At 45.2% G+C, this 22709-nt stretch overlaps 1 protein-coding gene across 2 annotated transcripts in view; it reads left to right on the top strand.

The window, feature by feature from the left end:
* The window catches only part of PDCD6 (programmed cell death 6), a 137216-nt gene that overhangs the window by 15681 nt on the left and 98826 nt on the right, over positions 1-22709 (top strand). The window contains exons 2-3 of one of the 2 annotated variants that reach the window (XM_073630727.1): positions 14252-14462; positions 16437-16498. Coding sequence is in view for 1 of the 2 variants with exons in the window: in XM_073630726.1 (XP_073486827.1) it covers positions 16437-16498 (62 nt within the window). In the remaining variant the exon portion in view is untranslated. The remainder of the gene's footprint in view (positions 1-14251; positions 14463-16436; positions 16499-22709) is intronic. The other variant, XM_073630726.1, reaches the window with a different exon arrangement.

Here is a 22709-nt window from a genome sequence, read left to right as displayed (position 1 = left end):
TGTACAGGCTCTGCATCTGCATTCGCTTATACTGTATAAGTAAAACAGGATTTTCTCCTTCTCTCTCTTTTTATTTTTTATTTTTTTTATTTTTTTTTTTTTTTATTCTACACCCAGATTGTTTGTTTTCCTTCTAGCAAGCATACAGTAGCTTAGAATGGCTGTGATGGTTTTCTGATTCACTTATAGCAAAGACTTGCATGTCTTATCCACATACCTTCATTGCATTATTCAGTAGGCTGGGTTTACGCTGGTGCAACACGACAGCTTTCCTACTTTGGATCTGACTTTACCCTGCGACCTGAAGCCGACATACGTCCGACTTTTAATGAACAGGGATCTGCCTTGGATCCCCGCCAATACCAGGCACTGTATTTGGTATGAATCTTGAGGGGGAACTCCACGCCAAATTTTAAATAAAAAAAAAAAAAACGGCATGGGTTCCCCCTCCAAGGGCATACCAGGCCCTTCGGTCTGATATGGATTTTAAGGGGAACCCCCTATGCTGGAAAAAAATGGCGCTGGGGGTCCCCCAAAATCCATACCAGACCCTTATCGGAGCACGCAGCCCGGCCAGTCAGGAAAAGGGGTGGGGACGAGCGAGCGCCCCCCCCCTCCTAAACCAGGCCGTGTGCCCTCAACATGGGGGGAGGGTTGCTTTAGGGCAGGGGGGCGTCCTGCGCCCCCCCCACCCCAGAGCACTTTGTCCCCATATTGATGAGGACAAGGGCCTCTTCCCGACAACCCTGGCCATTGGTTGTCGGGGTCTGCGGGCGGGGGGCTTATCGGAATCCTGCCCCCCCTTTAATAAGGGGGCCCCCAGATCCCGGCCCCCCACCCTATGTGAATGAGTATGGGGTACATCATACCCCTACACATTCACCTAGGAAAAAAGTGTCAATAAAAAAACACACTAGACAGGTTTTGAAAGTAATTTTTAATTTATTAGGGAGCTCCGGGGGTCTTCAGACTTCGGGGGTCTCTTCCGACTTCTCCGCGCTCTCCGGCCTCTTCTGCCAGGCTCCTCCGCTATCTTCTGTTCTTTAGCCCGCTCTTTTGCTAGCGGTGGCCCGGTCTTTTCTGTTGTCTTCTTCCCTCTTCTCTTCTTCCGATGTTGACATGACGCTCTCTCCTGCTGTAATGCCGTGTGCGCGCTGCGCAACGACTTATATAGGCATGGTCACTGGGTGATGTCACTCGATGACCCCGCCCCATCATGCCCTGGGCCGTGACGTCATAAGGGGCGGGTCATCGGGTGACATCACCCGGTGACCACGCCCCATGCCTGTATAAGTCGTTGCGTACCACGCACACAGCATTACAGCGGGAGAGAGCGTTGTGTCAACATTGGAAAAAGACGATGAAGAAGACCGGGCCATCACTGGCAAAAAGAGCGAGCAAAAGAGCATACGATAGCAGAAGATGTCGGAAGAGACCCCCGAAGTCGGAAGAAGACCCCTGGAGCTGCCTAATAATAAATTACTTTAAAAACCTGTGTGGTGGTTTTTGTTACACTTACACTTTTTTTTTTTTCTCCATACTTATTCACATAGGGTGGGGGGCCGGGATATGGGGGCCCCCTTATTAAAGGGGGCTCCCGAGTTCCGATTAGCCCGCAGACCCCGAAACCAACGGCCAGGGTTGTCGGGAAGGGGCCCTTGTCCTCATCAACATGGGGACAAGGTGCTCTGTGGTGGTCCCCCTGCCCCAAAGCACCCCCCCCCCCCCATGTTGAGGGCATGCGGCCTGGTACTGTTCAGGAGGAGGGGCGCTCGCTCGTCCCCACCCCTTTTCCTGACCGGCCGGGCTGAGTGCTCGGATAAGGGTCTGGTATGGATTCTGGGGGGACCCCCATACCGTTTTTCGGCATAGGGGGTTCCCCTTAAAATCCATATCAGACCGCAGGGCCTGGTATGCTCTTGGAGGGGGAACCCATGCCGGTTTTTTATTTAAAATTTGGAGCAGAGTGTCACCTCAAGATCATCAGAACACAAGTTGCATGCTATAGTCGGATCATCCAAGACAGCGATCCGACTTCGATCCGACTTCAATGATAGTCAATGGGCTGAAGTATGATCAAAGTCGGACCAAAGTAGTACAGGGAGCGTTTTCAAAGTCGGACCGACTTGTGTCAGACCAGTTAAGATGGCTCCCGTAGGGAAACATTGATTTTAAACAAAAAAAAAAAAAAACTTTCTTTATTGTTTATCACATCTTAACATATTTGTTTCAATATAAGCTCGTTGATGACAAACGTTTTCTCATTTCAACATTAGAAATAACCTGCATATATTTAGATAACATAAATAATAGGTAGGGAGAAATAACAGAGGAAAAGAAAAAAAAGGGGGGGAAGGTAAATAAACTAGTGCTGTGGTAAGATATCTGTTGAGACCTTGAGGATGTGAGCCTTTAGTGATACCAGTACAAGTTGTTTTAAAATCTACAAACCCACGGGGGCGGAGACCCGCTGCAGTCACCACCCATCGTGGATCCTACAACTTGAGCCATATTGGTCTCCCAGGCCAGGGAAAGGTAGGCCGCAGCATCCGGGGACCACCACTGCACGGGGCCCATACCGGTGGAGGGGGGCTCAAGGCCTCCATCTATCCTCCCCCGGTGCGCCCCCCCCCGCACAGCAGACCCGTCCCCGCCCCCATGGCCCTCTCGGCTAGGAGAGCATCTCTGTGTCACCACTACCTGGTAAAGTATAATAGTTGCTAACATTCTGTTCAATCAACAAACGGTTCCATTAATGACAGTGCTGGTTAGAATAGGAAAAGCGGGGAGAGAAGGGAGAATATAGAGGAGGGAGAGTGTAGAGGGTAGGTGGAGTAAAGAGGGGTAAAAAGGATCACACCTTGGTTCCACGTGCTTCTCCGGACTATCCACCCCCAGGCAGCCCCTTTGTCCTGGCAAGGACACGTATTTTCGCATGCAATCCGTATTTCGGTCTTTGGGAAAAACTGTGGTGGCAACTATTTAGGGTGGGCACGATGGTCAAGTGTGGGGTCTGCTAATTTTAATAGGGAAACATCCAGGCTTGAGGGTACATAGGAAGTGTCGTGGAAGTGTTCTTGCCATATTGACCATATGGCTGTGTGCTTGGCTGTGGTGTCCTTGCCTGTTGCCACCCATTCCTCTGCTTCCCTTATTTCACTAACCCTGCGTATCCACTCCTCTTTGCTCGGTATCTGCTCCTTTATCCAGAAGATAGGCAGTAGACGCTTAGCAGCATTCGGCAAATGAGGTGGTGCGCTTTTTTTGTAGCGGCTAATAGGTATAGGAGGGATATGCAGGAGGAAATGATCCGGGGAGAGGGGGATCTCTATCCCGAGAATATCTTTAATCTGGTCCTTAATAGCCTGCCAATAAATCTTTATTCGTGGGCACTCCCACCACAGGTGTAAGAGGGTGCCTCGGCCTCCGCATCCTCGCCAGCACAGGTCTGAACTAGCAGGATAAATCCGTGCCATGTCAGATGGAACTCTGTACCAACGTGCTAATAATTTATAATTTGTCTCCTGCATCTTGGAGTCCACTGAGCTGGAGTGTGTGAATTGATACATACATGTTAGCTGAGACTCAGAACTCTTTCCCAAGGTCTCTCTCCCAAGCATGTATATAAGCAGGCTTAGAGACTGAGGCCGAGGACCCCAGCAGTTGGTAAATTTCAGGAATCGTGTGGGGGACCGGTTCCTCCACAACAAACATTCCTTCAAAAGGCGTGAGTGTTGAGATATCTCTTATAGAGCTACCGTGTACAGCAAAGAAGTGGTGCAATTGTCTATACTTCCAAAAATTAAGGTGCGGTCTGCCTGGCCTGTCTCCTAGGGACTCAAAGGGCAGAATTTTCCCACTTCTCAGTAGTTTGCTGCAACCGGCGTTCTTGTCGTCTACCCAGGGTCCAAAAAAGCCTGGGTGTTCCCCCCGGCGGAAACCAGAGGAATCCTCCCAAAGGCGCCAGCGGGGACACAGGGGGGGCTAAATTCAGCCTCCGGTTGACTGTCCCATGTGTCAAGTGTGGATATCGTTAATGGGGACCTAGATTCTGATAGTCCCCTGTGTTCCCGCGAAAGCCACAGTTCATAGGACAGGTTTCTGCCTGCCATGTATTTTTCCATGGTCACCCACAATTTGGAATGTCCATGGAAGTGCCAGTTCAGTGTCCTCTGCAGGGCAATAGCCTGGCAGTACCGCTGTAAGTCCGGGACTCCCAACCCTCCATAGTGTTTCCAGCATCTCAGCACCTTCATAGCAATCTGCGTTTTTTTTTTTTTTTTTTTTTTTTTTTTTAATTCCATATGAAGGTGGTGATCAAGTTGGACACTTGTTTGAAAAAAGTTTGGGGCAGGTGTATGGGGAGCATCTGCATATAAAACAAGATTCTGGGGAGAACGTTCATTTTTATTATGTTCGTCCTACCTATCCATGTGAAGACTGTTTTCGTCCAACGTGCTAAGTCTTGTTTGATTTCGGTCAAGAGTCTGGGGTAGTTTGTGGTATATAGAGTATCAAAGCAGTCCGTCAGTTGTATGCCTAGGTAGCGCAGGGAAGAGTTAGTCCACGTGAAGGGAAACGCAGCCTTTAAGCTATTTATCATGGGGGTAGATAGATTGACAGGTAGAATTTCTGATTTATTGTAGTTGATTTTAAAGTTGGAAAGTGTTCCAAAATTTTGGAGTTCCCACATCAGGACCGGCAACGAGATCAGGGGGTTAGTTAAGTGGAACAATACGTCCTCTGCGTAAGCTGAGAGTTTGTGCTCCACAGCTCCTACAGTCAGTCCTGTAATATCAGTATTTGCTCTCACTCTTCGTAGCAGTGGCTCCAAGGCCAGGGCGAAGAGGAGGGGGGAGAGTGGACACCCCTGTCTCGTGCTGTTCCCGATCGGGAACCTGGATGAGAGGATACCGTTAACCTTAACCTGTGCACTAGGTTCCGAATAAAGGGCCAGTATCCAAGTTAGCATATTTGGGCCCAACCCATTGAGGTTAATACCTCCCTGAGGTAGGACCAGTCAATGCGATCGAATGCCTTCTCGCGTCGGTGGAGAGTATTAAATAAGGGGGGGGGTACTTCTTTATTTTTGGCCCAATGTATTAGTTGGATCGCACGTATTGAGTTGTCTCGAGCTTCACGTCCTACAATAAAACCCGTCTGGTCTAGGTGTACTAAAAGGGGAACAAGGTGTTTCAGTCGGTTTGTAAGGATTTTCGCCAAGATTTTTACGTCCGTATTCAGTAAGGAAATAGGGCGGTAGCTCTGTGGGACAGTCGGGTCTTTGCCCTCTTTTGGTATAACCGATATGTGTGCTAAAAGAGCCTCAGATGGAATACTGCATCCCCTTGCTAGGGAATTAAAATACTTACACATATGTTGCGCAAGGAACGGGGAGAATTTAGCATAATATGCTTTGGTAAACCCATCAGGGCCTGGGCTTTTCCCGTTGGGTAAAGATTTGATGGTGGACTCAAGTTCAGTGGTAGTGATTGGGGATTCTAAGTCAGCTAGTTGGTTTTCAGTCAGGGAAGGCAGTCCATTAGTGGATAAGTAATCTCAAATTTTTGTCAGTCTGATTTCTTTAGCTTCTGGGGTTGGGTATGCATCTAAACTGTAGAGTTCAGCGTAGTAGTCACGGAACCCCGCCGCTATCTTAGAGGAGTGGAATGTCATGTCGCTCGTAGAGGAGCGAAGTTTGTGCACTTGCATTTGAGCTCGTTTTGCGCGAAGCGCTCTTGCCAGCATGCGTCCGCACTTATTACCATGTTCATAGTATCGGTGGGATAGGTGCCGCAATTGTTTACGCGCCTGTCGCTCTAACAGCCGTGAGAATATATCTCTGAGTTCTGTTAGTTCGCGTAGGGCTTCTGGAGTACCCCCGGCTTTGTGTTTAAGTTCCGCCTGCTGAAGTGCATTGAGAACTCTATTATAGTCAGCTAGCCTTTCTCTCTTTAATCTAGTACCTTGTGCAATAAGCTTGCCTCGTACAACGGCTTTGTGACATTCCCATATTGTGCCTTCACTCAAGTTTCCTACTGTGTTCTCTCGAAAATAGTTTTTTATCGTGTCTGAGATCTGAGCTTCTACCACGGGGTCATCTAATAAGTGTTCATTAAGACGCCAGTTCCACGTTCTACGGGAGCCTGTTGGAATGATAAAAGTAGCCTGAATCGGAGCGTGGTCTGAAATGGTTATGTTTCCTATGGAAGAGCTTTGGAGGAGTTCCAGGGTCGGGCGGTCGAAATAAATCAAATCTATACGTGTGTAGACGTTGTGTACCACTGAGTAGTAACTGTAGTCCCTCCTCTGTGGGGTGCAGGGCCCTCCAGCAGTCAACCAGGCCCGTCGTCTGGAGGGATTTTCGGAAGTGCCTAAGGAATGCATGTGAATGTGAGGGCCGGCTATGTGAAGTGTCCAGGGACGGGTCCGGGCTCACATTAAAGTCGCCACCTAGAACTAGGGACCCCTCTCTGAACTCCTCAAGTTGCTCAATGATTGAGTCAAGGAAGGTCAATTGGTTCGAGTTAGGGGAGTATATATTGGCAAAGGTGTATTTAGTACCCGCAATGGTCCCTTTCAGAAAGACGTATCTTCCTAGGGGGTCAGCCTTGGCATCTGTATATTGGAAGGGGCAATTTTTGTGGATAGCTATTGCAGTGCCCCTGGATTTGTTGACCGGGGAGGTACTATGGTACCACTGACTAAAAATGTGTGTCGGTAGTTTAGGTATGGAACTGTGAGTAAAGTGCGTTTCCTGTAGGAAAGCTATCTGCGCTTTGAGTTTTTTCAGTTCCCACCACAATTTACTCCGCTTACAGGGTGAGCAAAGACCACGGACATTATAAGAAATTAAAATTACTATGTGGCTGGGCGGTCCTCAATGTGATACAGCACCTCATCCCAAAAAATCTAATGATAAAGTCAGAGGAGGGGAATGTAGGGATTATGACGGTGCCAGGAAAAACACAGTATATTTTTTAAAAATAAGTAATTTTTATTAAGACATATCATGTATATAAAAAATATAAACAGAAAGATTACAAAATCAAGGTGTGCATAAATGCTAAAAACATATCTGTAGTGAACTTCACAGGGCTTGGCCTCATGGGTGTGACGGCCAATGCGAAGGGTAGGTATTTTAATTATCCGACATGTTTCGCCAGTGTTGGCTTCTTCAGGGATAGGTTGTTAATACCTAGAACGCTACAATAATTCTGTGAAAATGACATAACAATCAGTAGATGTAATCGAATAAATGATACAATAGAAAAAATATATCATTTAAAATATATATATATATATATATATATATATATATATATATATATATATATATATATATATATATATATATATATATATATATATATATATATATATATATATATATATATATATATATGTGTGTATGTGTTTGCGAGCTGACAGTATAGACTGACCTCCACCACCACCCAAAGGGCACCAAGAGAAAGCCCCCACACAGCATCGGGCAGCCCAGAGGTCCCCATCCCGAAACAATCACCCAACCAGACATTCTATAGATGTCCCCCTCATCCCCCTCTTTCTCTTCTTTCCCCCCTTCCTTTGCCTCTTTCTTCTCTTGTCTTTCTACCTTCTGGCCCATCTCTTTCCTTTTCCCTTTCTCTTCCCTTATTCCCTTTCAATCCCCTTTCTGGTTTCTCTATTGTCCCTGAGTCCCTGCTTCCCGATGTGGGGTTTGTGTACTTTTAGCCTCCTACCGGGGACACACTTAGCTGTATGGACACCCAAGGGCTTAGGGAATTCCCTCTGCCCGCCTTAGCCACGACGCATTGGAAATTTCTATTCTTCTCCAGGTATCACTCCGCTCTATGCGGCGTCTGACACCGCGTCCTGTCTGTGATGCTGATCACATCACCATGGACACCACCGCAATGCCCTCTGGATCTTGTAGGCCGGGACGGATTTGCGGTGGGCGCATGCGCCGTGGCTTCCTTCGTCCGCTCACACGTGCGGTGACGTCAGACGCCGCGCGCGCGTGTGTGGGGGGCATAAGAACGCCGGCATCCCAGGCCAGTACACTCGCCAGGGATGTTACAGGACACCGACGTACCAACCACCACTTGACTGGGTAGGTACTAGTATGGACCCTTAATGCTTGGCGCCTTAATAGACTTACTTCTTGTTCTTACTATCTTTTGCTTTCTGGTTTTTTCTATCTAGTGTTGTCACTGGCTGCAGGCTTTACTTAGCCCAGCATTTCGCTATATATCTACTCAATGGTAAGTGTGAACTTACCTTGCTTTTCGCTGGTGGAATCTACTTATGGATCAACCAAAGTGCATTTTGTGATTATACCTTCTCCCCCCCAGATAATCTTACAAGTGGCACATAAACTCTTCTCCTGTTTATGCAAATCATAGAGATACGTCTCCTGTTGTTGTTTAAAGTTTCTCTCTAAGCTGAAGGACTTATCGGTGTCCTGCCATTCACTTTAAAGAGCACTATTTTGTAAGTACATTAATTGGAGACTCTTTAGTCCCATACAATGAATTTTCTCCACCAACTATTGGAACTTATATGACTTCTTTAGAAAAATATGATATTATGATAAATGATCTTATTCTAAATAATTTATACCTCTTTAGATACATACTTGGCCAGGTCCTTTTTACTGCCCCCTGCAGCTACCCATTGTGATCTTGGCTGGAGGTTTAGTGCTGGAGATGTGTGGGGGGCCCCCCCTGGTGACTTGCAGGTATCTCATTTCCATCTATAGAATGTCTGGTTGGGTGATTGTTTCGGGATGGGGACCTCTGGGCTGCCCGATGCTGTGTGGGGACTTTCTCTTGGTGCCCTTTGGGTGGTGGTGGAGGTCAGTCTATACTGTCAGCTCGCAAACATTATATATATATATATATATATATATATATATATATATATATATATCTATATATATATATATTTAAATGATATATTTTTTCTATTGTATCATTTATTCGATTACATCTACTGATTGTTATGTCATTTTCACAGAATTATTGTAGCGTTCTAGGTATTAACAACCTATCCCTGAAGAAGCCAACACTGGCGAAACATGTCGGATAATTAAAATACCTACCCTTCGCATTGGCCGTCACACCCATGAGGCCAAGCCCTGTGAAGTTCACTACAGATATGTTTTTAGCATTTATGCACACCTTGATTTTGTAATCTTTCTGTTTATATTTTTTATATACATGATATGTCTTAAGTAATTTTTATTATTTTTAAAAAATATACTGTGTTTTTCCTGGCACCGTCATAATCCCTACATTCCCCTCCTCTGACTTTATCATTATAAGAAATTACCTTAACAGTCGTCATTCAAGAATGATGTTGTAGGTCGGCTGCGATCCCGGGGGCGGAGTCCGGAGCGGGCGCCATCAATCGGGTAAATCCTGTTAGGGAAGAGGAGAGAAAGATAGAGGCCAAGGAGGGGAAAAAGGATAGGAGAGAAAAGTGAAGAGACAAAGAAAAAACAAGCATTTAACATCACTATAACCATAAGCAGCATTTAAACTCAAAAAGAACCTAACAGTGGTTCTGTATAGACGCAGACTGGGCCCAATGTGCCCCCCTTTCTCAGGGGACCCATTTTGTCCAGGTCTGACATCCCAAATGGGATTAATAACCGTATGTGGACGGCCTACTGGGGGGACGTGGGCCAACATGAAGGAGGGAAGGGAGAAAGGGTCCACTCCGCCCCCACCTCATCGATGCTTCTTTGTGACCCATGGATAGGGTGAATAAATGGCGTGATAGGGGATAGGGGGATAGCATAATCAGGAGAGGTCCCGCGGAGGAAAAAATTAGCAACTAAAGAGATCTGGAAGTAGCCTCAAACCATGTCTCTCTAGGATGTAGAGCAGAGCCTTGTCCATCCTTATGTTGTCAAGGTTCGTTGTCGGAATCAAGTCAGGCCAGGCACAATAATGTTCAGGCTAGAAATGAAGCTCCAGATCTGCTGGTGATCTGATAAGGGGTGCCTCCAAAGTAGGGGGGTGAGGACTGAATTCAGGATCTTGGCGTTACCATCAGTCTCTTAATGTAGAGGGGCCAGGAGAAGCATCCGATTCTTGCTGGTGGCGACTTCGTCTTCGGCCTCGGCGTTGAGGCATCTGCGTCCAGGGCTGGGGGAGTTCAATGTTTGGCAAATTCACCATCGTAGGGTCCCCACACCAGTCCGGAAAATCAACTTAACTTTACCTAGTCCCAAGGCAGAGAGAAAGTGGGGGAGGTCATCTCTGGTGCGCAGGGTGGCTGAACGACCATCTTTAGAAGCCTGTAAATAGAAGGGAAAGCCCCAGCGGTACGTAATGCCCGCTTCCTGGAGGGCCAGTAAGACAGGTTTCAGAGCCCGACGTTGCATTAGCATGCGTCTGGAGATATCCTGGGAAAAAACAGAGGTGGGCGCCGTCGAAATCAAAAAAAGGTCTGTTGCGCATCTTTTGCATTATTCGCTCTTTGAGGATATATTTATGTAACTTGCATATTATGTCCCTTGGGTTGCCCCCCCCCCCCCCCCCCCGGAAACACTGATTTTCATGCGACATGAGCTCCCAATGTTGGAGCATTTGTCGCACAAGTGTAAACCCGGCCTGAAGGATATTGTTTTCAGACCTCTTTAGCAGCAATGCAGTAATTGAATTGCAGTATTTTCAAATCTTGCAGAGACCTGTGAGCCAGCATACCACAGCTGTTCACATATTTGCACAAATTCAAGGCTGCATTCACATCTGAGCGTTTCATTTTCAGGCAAAAAAGTCACGTGTTTTTGCCACGATTTTGTACAGGTCAAAATTGTAAAAAGCAGAAAACCGCCTGTAATCTGCCCAAAAAGAAGCTCATGTACTTTTTTTGAGCTTCAGGCATTTTTCTTTAGGTGACAAAATGCTCAGATGTAAACAGGTGCCATTGAAATGAATGGGATTTTGCTTGTTGGGCATTTTACGAGCTGAAAATGCTCAGGTGTGAATGCAGCCTAAAGCTGGCCATAGATATGATATTCTTTCCTGCAACCATGGGTTGCAAGACAGAAAATCATTTGATTTTCCCCCATTAACAGTCAGGGAGGGAATGCCTCCCTTGAAGCTATTGTGTTTTCCCGGTGGAGGGAGCAGGGAGCCGTCCTTGCCAGGGGAACACAGTGATTATTGCTGGTGGCAATAGCCGCTGGCAATAATTGCATGAAAAGTCGGACCTGCTGGTTGTACCAAAGTCGATCGATGTACCCAAGTCAATCCAGCCGGCCCATAGATGGTTCAATTCTCAGCTCGTCCCTTCTGAACTGGGTGAGATTCAAACCATCTATGGCCAGCTTAACACATTAACGTGTGTGTTTTGTGTGCAGATATATCATTAAAACAGACACAAACAAATCCTGGTAGACCTTGCCGTGTGTGTGTGTGTGTTGTGTCCTGTTTTAATCTTCTGGAAAATCCAACATGGGCAGTTCTGATTTATTCTGTACTGACCCCTAGCACACTGTACTACAAAAACAATATGTTCTCTCACCCTGTGTTGATTCATACTCTTTCACAGCACTGACCCATAAGCTCTCTCACACTCCCACCAAAATACAGCAAGGAAGAAACATTTGAGAACGATTGATGAAATTTTCAAACATCAGGCTACAAAATTTCTTCCCTGGTCTATAGTCTAAGCATACACTGGGTCACTGGGTATAGAAAAGCATCCCCCCCCCCCCTTAAAAATTATTACATTTTGAGATGAGTACTGTATTTACTCAGTGCAACTTATAACATTCAATTGAAAGATATAACACAAACATGTCAGAAAAAAATTCTAAAATAGAATTGCTGAGTTGGAAATAGGATCACCCTCCATCCTAAAAATGACTTGTAAACTCAATCAGGTGTAGCTAATCATCTTCTCAATGGCATACAAAGCCATTTGACTTTCAACTGATCAGCTGTGAATATTTCAATTCCCTCCGCATTAAAAGAGCTTTCCTGGAGCATTTCAGTCCCTGGTAGTTTAACTGAAGCAAACAATCAACTATGGATGGCAAGGCACTGTCAAAAGATCTCCGGGATAATGTTGTGGACAGGCACAAGTCAGGAGATGAATGGGCTGTATTAATGCCTAGAAGCACAGTGAAATCTATTTAAGAAGTGGACGTCGCTCCAAACTGGATGAAAGCCAGGAGGAAACTAGTCAGAGAGGCTATCAAGAGGCCTACAGCAACTCTGAAGCAGTTGCAGGAATTTATGACAGAGTGGTCACTGTGTGCATGCGACAACAATAGAAAAGCCACTCCTCAAGAAAGGTCACATGCAGTCATGACTGAGTTTTGCCAAAACACACCTTGAAGAGTGTGGAGCCACATGAAGTGTTCTGGTCAGACGAGACTAAAATTGAATTAATTGTCCTCAAAACCAAAATTTCTGGTGGAAATGCAATACAGCTCACCATCCAAATAACACCATTCCTACAGTAAAGCATGGAGGTGGTAATATCCTGTTAGGGTGTTTCTCGTCAGCTTGTCGGGATGGAAGGAAAAATGGATTGGGCAAAATACTGTCATATTCTTGAGGAAAATCTGCTGCCCTCTGCCAGAAAGTTGTCCATGGGAAGAAGGTTTACCCTACAACATGACACTGACCCAAAGCACACAGCAAAAAATGACCACACAGTGGTTGAAGGAGAATAGGGTGAATGCCCTTTGAGCCCAGACTTGAACCCCATTGAAAATCTGTGGAATGACTTGAAGACTGCAGTCCACAAACTGAATTGAAATGTAACTGAATTTGAGCAGTTCTGCAAAGCAGAATGGGCAGATATTGCAAAGTCTAGATGTGCAAGGTTAGTAGAGACATATCCCAACAGACTAAAGGCTGTAATTTAATGCAGAAGGTGGTTCAACAAAATACTGACACAAGGGGGTGATCCTTTTTCCCACTCAGTGATTCTGTTTTTGAATTTAATTTAATTTTATTTTTTTCTGACGTGTTGATGTTCTATTTTTCACTTAGGTGTTATACTGTATGTTGGATTGCGTAAGTACAGCTGGATAAAACAAACTGTGTCTGTCTTCCTTTCAGGCTGCAAAGCAACAAAAGGACTATTTTAAAGGGGGGGGGTTATTCTTTTCTATGCCCACTGTAAATGCTGGATGTTCACAAACCCATAAACCTGTATTGTAGCTTGCCATGGACCAAACTCCTCTTTACAAATCTGAAACTGCATTAAAGAAGCCATGCCCAGGGGCCATCCAAAATGTTGTCTCTTGAGACCTTTGAGTGCTATATTGATCTTGACATGATGTCAGTAACAAAGGAAACACCAAAGATTAGATGGAGTGGCTCCCTCCTCTGATATCCAGGGGGCAATTTTCCTCAACTATGTCAAATTTTATGCAAAATACCACTGCCATTATTGCTGACTCAGAACGCAGGGTTTGCAAGTCTATTTCTATGCCTTATCCTCCAGTTTCTTTCTGATATACCGGTAGCTGCTCTTGCACATACATTTCAGGATGAAGAGATCAATCTTGTCTATCTATTTTGGATAATGTAGTGCCTGATGAGCTTCTGTCTGCTGGCATAATTCCTAGACTTAAAGTGGTTGTAAAAGCTTAAAGCAGAACTCCGGGCAAAAAGTTTTTTGCACGTCTTTGCTGCTGATCGCCTACCTTCACTGACTCTGCCTTCCATCTTCTTCTGAGCTCTGTAGTTCCTCTGTAATAGACATGTAACTTTCAAATAAAACAGTTTCTTGCCAGTGATTTCCTGTTTGTAAGACCGCTGGCTACTACTCCTCCTGTACCCTCAGCCAGCGGTCCTGTCACTGCCCACTTGTAGTTCTCTCCCAGCAAGCAGGAACTTCCACTTCTGTCCGCACTTACTGCAGTGGGAGGACGGGACTTGGAGACCCCGGTCTGTACCACCCGTTGGAGGTTGTGTCCTCCTTCTCTCCTCCCTGCTTCCACTAATTCCCCTCCTGAAGCTGTTTCTCCCTCTCTCCCTCCCCCTCTCCCTCTATCTGCAACTCTGTCTGCTCCTGTCATCCACCTCTGCCATACACAAAGTATAAACAAACTGAGCAGCCTGTCATGTGTGTGTGTGTGTGGTGTTTTTTTTTTTCTCTCACTGACACCCCCTTGTCTCCCAACATCCCGCCGCCTCCCCTCACATGTTTCTCCAGCCCTTCTCAATAATTGCTGCTCCTCAACTAATCTCCTTCCTTTCCCTTGCTCTGTTTACAGCCCCAGCCATCAGATCACACAGTAAAGAATGCCAAGACCTGAAAGTTCCCTGAGCATTTAACTCCATACACGCCAGGCAACATCAGAGGATTCCATGGGAGGCATTGAGAAGCATGGGCACTGAGGCACTGAGGCATTGAGAAGCATGGGACAGCTGAGCAGGAACACAAGACCTCATTCCAATATCATCCATTCCATCATCCATCCCTAGGTACACAGGTTGCACAAACTTAATCCTATAGCTCTTGTTTCCACTGACCGACACCAGCCCCTACACTGACTGTAAGAAATAACCAGCAAGCTTCAAGCAGTGGCTGTTGGTTACATAGTACAGGTGCCCAGACATAAAAGGGTAAATTGTGATCCTCCCACTCCGTTCCCTCCCCAGCACCTGTGGAGTTAAACGTCCGTCTCTGTCCTCTGCCCTACTGGTGCTGTCCAAAAAAAAAAAAAAAAAGCCTAAAGGTTTACTGCTGAGTAGTGGGGGAGTGTACCAACATGGCCCCCGCGACTTTCCTACTGCTGCCGTCTAGCTCCTTTCAAAAATGTAACATCAAAACGCCATCACAGATATCAATACACTAAATTTATCTGCAATTAAAGAAGTAGCTGAGTGTAGTAAGATGTCCACATGGGTGTTCTATGAGAACACAACTACCTGTCAGATCATGAAGTGTTTGGAACGCATAGCGCCGTGGAACACATGGTGGAACGCATAGCGCACACGCAGGAAGTAATTTTTTTTTTTTTTTTTGGTCAGAACGTCACATCCGTTACACAATCTGATGGGTAGTGGTATTCTTAACACCGGCTCTTTCTGTGGTGTGGCTAGGGTTGTGCTCACTTACACCGTACAAACACTAAATGATGTTAGAAAGATCTCAAAGCTACAGCATAAGGAGGAATATTTTTAATACTGAATTGCAGCAGAATAAAGCGTTTATAATATATAATTATGGGCATAGGTGTGTGCCTGGGCTTGCCCTAATCACTCTGTGTGCATAAAGCCAGCCATAGATGGGTTTTTTTTCATGTGATCACTGCCAGCAGCAGTGATCCTTGTGTTCTACTGGCAGGGAAAGGCTCTATTGCTCTGTGTTCCAGCAGGGAGATGGGAAAGATTTCCTTGTGACCGACTCTGCCATAAAAGAAGTTCTTCCGCAGTTTTCTTTAACTGCTGGTGGGGAAGGTGTGTGTGTGTGTGTGTGTGTGTGTATATGTATGTGTATATATCTATATCTATATCTATATCTCTATCTAATGAAAGTAGACTACATATAATGAACTAACATTATGCACATGCATGCTTTACACATAAGAATTTCCCCCTCACTGTCTGTGTTGTGCTCAGTAGTGTGGCTGCAGAATGAGGAGTGTGAGTTATGTTGAAGTGGACTTGTTCACATGTACAGGCCTATTGTACCCTCCCACATTCACTCCAGTCCTAAAGATTCATGGGAAATGTAGTTTAATTTAAGGTTCAGAGAGAGAAGAGGATATGATGCAATCACTGTTCTAACAGATCCTCCCTGGCAGAATACATGATTCATTTTTTTGAATTAGAGAGCTGACTTCCAGAAAATTCAATTGGACTTTTCTCTTCAATGGTAAGGAATTTCACAAATAAGTGTGTGTGGGGGGGGGGGGGGTGCTAATGGGGCATTTCTTTGCCAATCACAGAGTTCTGCTTTAAGGATTTTTCACCTAAATGCATGCAGGTGACCGGATTCAGGGCTTGGGAGTAGCATACCCCACTCTTTTGCCAGGTTCTAACCCTTGCCCACTTGTTTCCCAAGAAAGACATGGAGGCTGCCATTTCTACTTATTATTATGCAAATGCTAGTTTACTGGCTGCCATCTTTCTCCTCTTGCTTCAGTGCTACCTGGAAGCGTGGAAAAAAAGATGTTTGCAATCTGTGTCTCAGGAAATGTTTTTGCTTTAAAAATTTTGTGTTTTATTGCTGTATGTCTCCCTTGGAGATGTTTCTTGTCTCGCTGACCATTGTCTTTTGGGCAAAAAAAATTATAAATCTCCCCAGTGGAGGAACAGTGAAAACATCTTGGCAGAAATTCTCCCCTTCCCTTTTCTATCCTAAGGAACAGAGAAAAGGTTTTTGGTAGGATATATTCCTTTTTAATTGTACAGTTCTTTAGTTTGAACCATCTGTTTTTTTTTTTTTCTTAGAGTGGACACAGACCGAAGTGGTACTATATCTGATAATGAACTTCAACAAGCATTGTCCAATGGTGAGCCTATTTAAACATGAGTTTTATTCACATTGTTTAAAATATGAAATGGTCTTCTGTATCATATGTACACTATATAATATCTGAAATTCTATGCATATGATCTGCTTGTTTAAGTAGCACCTGTGAATAACAATCAATTTTTTTTTTTTTTTTCGTCCAATAAATGCAGTACCAGCTGGGTTGTACATCTTCATACACTTTAACATTGCTCTAGACCAGGAATATCCAAATTTTCTCAACAAAGGGCCAATTTACTGTCCTGCAGGCTCTAGTGGGGGCCAGACTGGAAACAAAGTAGAAAATGCCTCTGCATCAGTGGGAGTAAACAATGCCCCATCGTTGCTTTTAGTGAGAAGAAAAGTGCCTCATTCTTGGTATGAGTGTAAGGAATAATTCCCCCCATTGATGGTGTCAGTGGGAGGAATGTTGCCCATCATTGGTGTGGGTGGAGGAAAAGTGCCTCAAGGGTCGGACAAAGGCAAGCAAAGGGCAGCATCTGGCCCCCAGGCCACAGTTTAGAGACCACTGCTCTAGACAGAGGAGGCACAGCTGTGTCATGCTGCTATAATAAATCACATATTAACTGCTTGCAATTGTACATAAAATCTCAACAAACCTTTTAATACAAATGAACATGAAATCGCCACAACAAAACAATACTAAGAACAGCATACAACATGAATGAAAATTGCATATGCTATATACTTGAACACCACAAGCACAACCTTATTTTAAAGACATAATAGAAAAATTTCCTAACAAATTGTTTAGCTGTCTTTGTAGAGAAATAGGTGCCCAATTTAGACCTGTAATAGAATAATTCATGTTGATCAAATTTTGAGTTTGATACTTGTATATAATAACGCATAGAAAGCAAAAGAAACTCCAGTTTCTGTGGGACTTCAAACCCTAGGTGAATGTGTATAAATCGGCGTCATCCCCTAGGCGTACCCAAGGGGAAGTTCCATTCACAAAGCGCAGCCAGCTGTGAAGTTGCAAGGAGTCACAGCTGGCTACCCACAGTTAATTTGACAGCGCTGGAGCCCCAAGACCAGTGAAGAACCGGACTGGGTGATGCCGGTGCTGGATCCTTGGACAGGTGAGTGCCTTTTGGTGAGCTACAGTTTTTGTAGCTGCTGACATTTTAATTTTTGCAGAACTGAATAAAGAACCTCTGTAAGTGTTTAACGTTCCTTTAAGGACAAAGGAATTTATGGATTGTTGGGTTATATTGCCACTTACAGGAGGCTTTAGACACTGGCAAACAAAGAACATTGTCTGCTCAGTATCACTCTTCCTACTCCCAGCATACCACTTTTTTTGCTGGTATCCTAAGAGGGTGGACATAGATCCTTCTTCTTTCCTTTTTTTTTTTTTTTTTTTTTTTTTTTTTTTTTTTTCTCTAAGTAAAAAAAAAAATTATAATATATTATATTATACTTTTCTTCTATATAGGTTATTTTTGTTCAAGCTTCCTAGACAAGCTGCTTTAACTGTTCTCTATACACAGCTATCTGGAATGGTGCATTCTCCGCACTAGTTTGGAGACCATACCCAGACCCTGTTGGACTGACATTGTGTTGGACTGGATTGTGATGCATTCCAGACATAAGTGTACTGTGTTAAAGTGTTTGTAACCCTAAAAAACAAAAAAGAGAGCACCTGTTCCCTTATAGCAGATTAAACGGCACAGTGAAGAACGTGAAGTGAGAAATTTTGAAGCCACAAGTAGTGATGGACTTCATAACACCATGGGAGGTGTCGACAGAGCCAACCAAACAATAACTTTCAACCCAGCAATGAGGAAACGGCAGGTATCTTCTTAAGCAATGCTTGTGGATTGCCTACATTCTGCTCAAAAAAGAGCGACAAGCCTGTGATTCATTCTGACTTAAGTTGCTGAACGTATGTTTGTGAACCACCAAACACCATCAATGGCTGTGAATAGAGCTGGACGTCGTGCTGTTGGCATTGTCAACCCGGAACGCCTGACTGGTCGTCACTTCATGGACTACATGCCACCAACCGAGAAAAAGTTGGCACCTACAGGGATGTGTGTGGTTTGTTGCCCGAAGCGAGGTGAAGGTGGAAAGAAAATCGGAAAGGAAACCAGGTTCCATTGTCCTGATTGTGACAGACTTTGTGCAGTCCCATGTTTCAAACTTTCTTTATCGTACATCATAGGACACAGAGCCTTAAGTAATTACTTAGTGGGTTATGGGCCTACTTTCAGGTGTTGACACTGGTATAACCAATACAGGAAGTTGACTCCCCTATATAACCCCTCCTCCTCCTTCCAGGAGTCCTCAGTTATTTCGCCAGTGTCTAAGGTGTTGGTCACGAGTGAAGATGTGCCCTGAGGAGCTCCAGGGAGGAATCCATGCTGGATTTAAAAAACCTCCTCAACCAGATCTATCCTCGCCACTGAGGCCATAGGATGGTACCTGGGCCTCGCATTGAAGAACAAGGTTTTGCCTGTAAGCTTCTCTTTGAGAGCTGGACCCTAGGAACCAGGACGGTTTTTCATATTACCTAAAGTTGTTCCTGAGGGGTGCTATACAGGTCCAAAGGAGTAGGGCCCCAGTCTTTGAAGGTTTAACTACGCTGCCCGCCGTGATGGGTGAAAGTTGGACATGTCTGTTGTTAAATCAGCAGTATCCTGCAGCGAGGATAAGGTAAGGGGAGAAGCCTAGGAACTGTAAAAAGTCCACCTATGCCTTTTTTTTCTCCAAAAAAAAAAAAAAATTTTTGTGTGTGAAATAAATAAATATATATATATATATATATATATATATATATATATATATATATATATATATATATATATATATATATATATATATATATATATATATATATATATATATATATATCTATCTATCTGTATGCCTTTTAAAATGTCTCCCCTAGAGGGAGTATATTACACTTACCTAGTACGATGCCTTTTTCAGCAGCTCTGTGTCTGGCTATAGCAGCGGGTGTGGTCCCTGCAGCCAAAAGGGAGTTCTTAATTGAAAACCAGCCATTTGCATTTTTTTGTATAAAGTGAAGTCTTCCTTTAAAACTAGGAGCCTAACAAACACTGCTGATAAAAATTCCCCTCCCCCTTCCCTCTCCTCCTGGAGAGGTGTGGTAACAGCTGACACTTATGTGTAATCAGGTTTTCACCTGAGGCTTAACACAGACGCTCTCAGTTCATATGCTAAAGACAGAAGTCTGTCACACTAAGACACAGGAGCGCTGGGCATGTAAAGGTGTGCAAACAGGCATTTCCAGCATAGGAAATATGGTACTCAGCGTCAAAGGCTGATCCTTATGGTGACATTTGTTTTCTTTTGCTAAAACTATTGTTCAGCAAATACCATAAGTTGTTAAAGTGCCTCTGCTTTGTGCTTGGCACATTTAATTTCCAGTGTACCACAAAGGTACCAAGGATTCCACCCCCAGGCGCTGGGAACTCCAGTCATGTCTCCACACTGTCATCCTCTCCGGAGATACCTGACATGGCAAGCCAGGGTGAGTCATTGGAAGCAATTGGTGGTGCAACTGCTTCTCACATTTCAGCCCCTGTGTATGTGACTGAAGATGCATTCTCCTCTGCCCTGTTGGGCTTAGAAGGAAGATTAGCGGCTTTAATCGCATTCTCCATCCAAGAGAATAGGAAGCATGCTAGATCCCCCTCCCCCACCTCAAACCCCTTTTTCCAAGGGAACAGTGGGCACAGGATGAGGTGTTATCCTCAGGTGATCACGGGGAAAAACAAGCCAAATTTTCCTCTGCGGAGGAAACTGTGACGTTGCATAACGTTTATCAACAATCTGACAGATTGATGGTACAAACTCTTACTGAGATGGTTCATTCCACTTTTTATACTACTCCTAACAGAGTAAGCGGAAATTCCAGATCCCTTCTTTGTTTTTGTTTTTTCCCTCCAAAGAGTTTCTCAGTTCTCTATCATGGAGGAAAAATTCACAAAGGTTGGAAGGTACCAGCAGTAGACGCTGCGATTTCCAGCATCAATAAAGATGCATAGCGCAATTATGTTTTGCCATAGATGCCGTAAAAGACCCTATCCACCAGGCGTCTCGCCTTGCGCTTGTGCTAAAACACATGCTTAGGACCCTGTGGTTGAAAGGGTTGGTCAGTTGAAGCATCTTGCAAAAGAGGGTGTCTGACTAGTTTCCCTTTTCATTGGGGAAGGTTTGGTGAAATACATCCAAATGATTTCTAGCAGTAAAGCTCTTTTGTCCAAAAGAAGGTATGAATGTCCTTTTATTTAAAGTGAAGCCACAACAGTCACAGGTTAAGTACTCTGACGGTCAGTGCAGCCATGGGAGACTTCCTGACGTACATGGATTCAGATCCACATGTCAGCGTTCACTAGTGAAGGAGCCACTCCTCACAGGTTAACTACTCTGACGGCCAGCGTAGCCATGGGAGGCTTCCTGAAAGATGTGGGACCTCGTCCTCACGTTGGCTCCTTGTGACCTTGGACAAGTCACTTAAATGGATTTCTTCCCCTGCGCAAGGGCAGCTGCCTCTAGGCAGCGGTGACGGCCTCCACCGTCAGACTCTAGGGCATGATTTCCAAGGAGTACTGTTCAGATCTGTGTGACTTCAAGGTAGTCCCTGCACTACTTTGGTACCACTTTGATGCGACTTGAGGTCCATAGACCTCTAGAATACACAGGCATTGTTTCCTGATGCATCAAAATTGCGCCCAACGTATTCTCGGCGGCAAAAGATCACAGTAAAATCACGCAACTTTGGGGTTGCAATAGTGGAACCTGAGCCTAAGAGGAGAAAATATTCAGCCCCTGTATACAGGGCCTAGAAGGAAAATTAGCGACTTTAATCGCATCCGCTATCCAAGGATGGGAAATCCCCCACCTGAGATCCCGTATCAAGGGAACAGTGGGTAGAGGATGAAGGATTACCCTCAGGTAACTGGGAAGAAAGGCAAACCGAGTACTCCTCTGCAGAGGAGACAACTAGAGTTGAACTTTTTTTCAGCCTCGCAATCTGAGAAATTGCTGGTACAAACCCCTTACAGAGATGATTTGTGCCTCTTTCAAGCTACCTCTAGTAGAATCAGCTGATAGTTCTGTTTTTTTTTTAGGTTCCTTGGAACCTTCACTGCCTTTTTCATGTGTTTCCTGTACATGTACAGAGCCACGCAGAAATTCAACAGATCTGTCACGGAACGCAGAAAAGTCTATTAAATCCCCCGTCTCTGCAACTGGTATCTGGGGATGGAGGTTCACCATCTCCTGTCCATGGAATCCAGAAGATGCTATCAGTGCTGGGCAGAGGTTAGCAGAGCTCTGCCCGGTTGTCAGCACTTCAGGTGTGGGGATGGCAATCTCCAGATTTTCCGCTGCAGATTCTCTGGCATGCTGCTGGACAGGCACATTCCTCCATCCAAGATCATCCCATGCAGAAACAGGATCATCAAGGTCAGTCAGCACTTGCTGCATCCGCCATAAGACCTCCGCCTCCATAGCTGCGGGGGCAGGTTGGCAAAGCACACTATTGCTCTGCCACATTGCTGACTCTTCAGCCAGGATTTCAGGGTTGTCAGCTGGTATTTCCTGATAGTCCCAGGCAAAGGGAGCCCAGCCCTGGCACTGAGCAATGTCTAGCAGCCGTCTGTAGGCGATCTCTAGCTCCCATTCCTGAACGGCCAGAAACTCCAAATCTTCCAGTGCCCAGTGCACTTCCGAAATGTTCAGTAGCCCTTCTCTGAAATCCATGATTTCATCCACCCGCCACCCCAAATCACTCCCAAAGTTAGGGTCCCCTGTCAGCTTCACAAACAACAGTCCCAAGCCGCCGTAGCTTAAGCCTTCCGTTGGGCTGTCATCCGCTATCCAGGGACATGCTTGGGATACATGCCACCGGAGGGCTCTGTAGCTCTCATCCAGCTTTATCTCTGCCCAGACCAGCCTGCTTAATTCAGCTGTCTGCTTCTTGTGTGGTTTTTCTCCCAAAAACCGCACCCGCAGTCCGTACTGCGACCAGTACCTTTCCTCGATGGAGGGGAGAATTTTTCCCTGGTGTCGCTGCTCACGGGCTAGCGCTTCCTTCCAGAGTTTGCAGCGAATAGAATCACACCATCCCAGCAGGACCTGCTCCGATACTGGTCCTCTGTGCTGTATCTGCATCTCTCGCAACCTCCTTCTGAATTCCTCATCCATGGCGGCTGGTA

This window comes from Aquarana catesbeiana, linkage group LG05 (genome assembly GCF_042186555.1).
Source record: "Aquarana catesbeiana isolate 2022-GZ linkage group LG05, ASM4218655v1, whole genome shotgun sequence".
Classification (NCBI taxonomy): Eukaryota; Metazoa; Chordata; class Amphibia; order Anura; family Ranidae; genus Aquarana; species Aquarana catesbeiana.
This window is presented reverse-complemented; position numbering and strand designations above follow the sequence as displayed.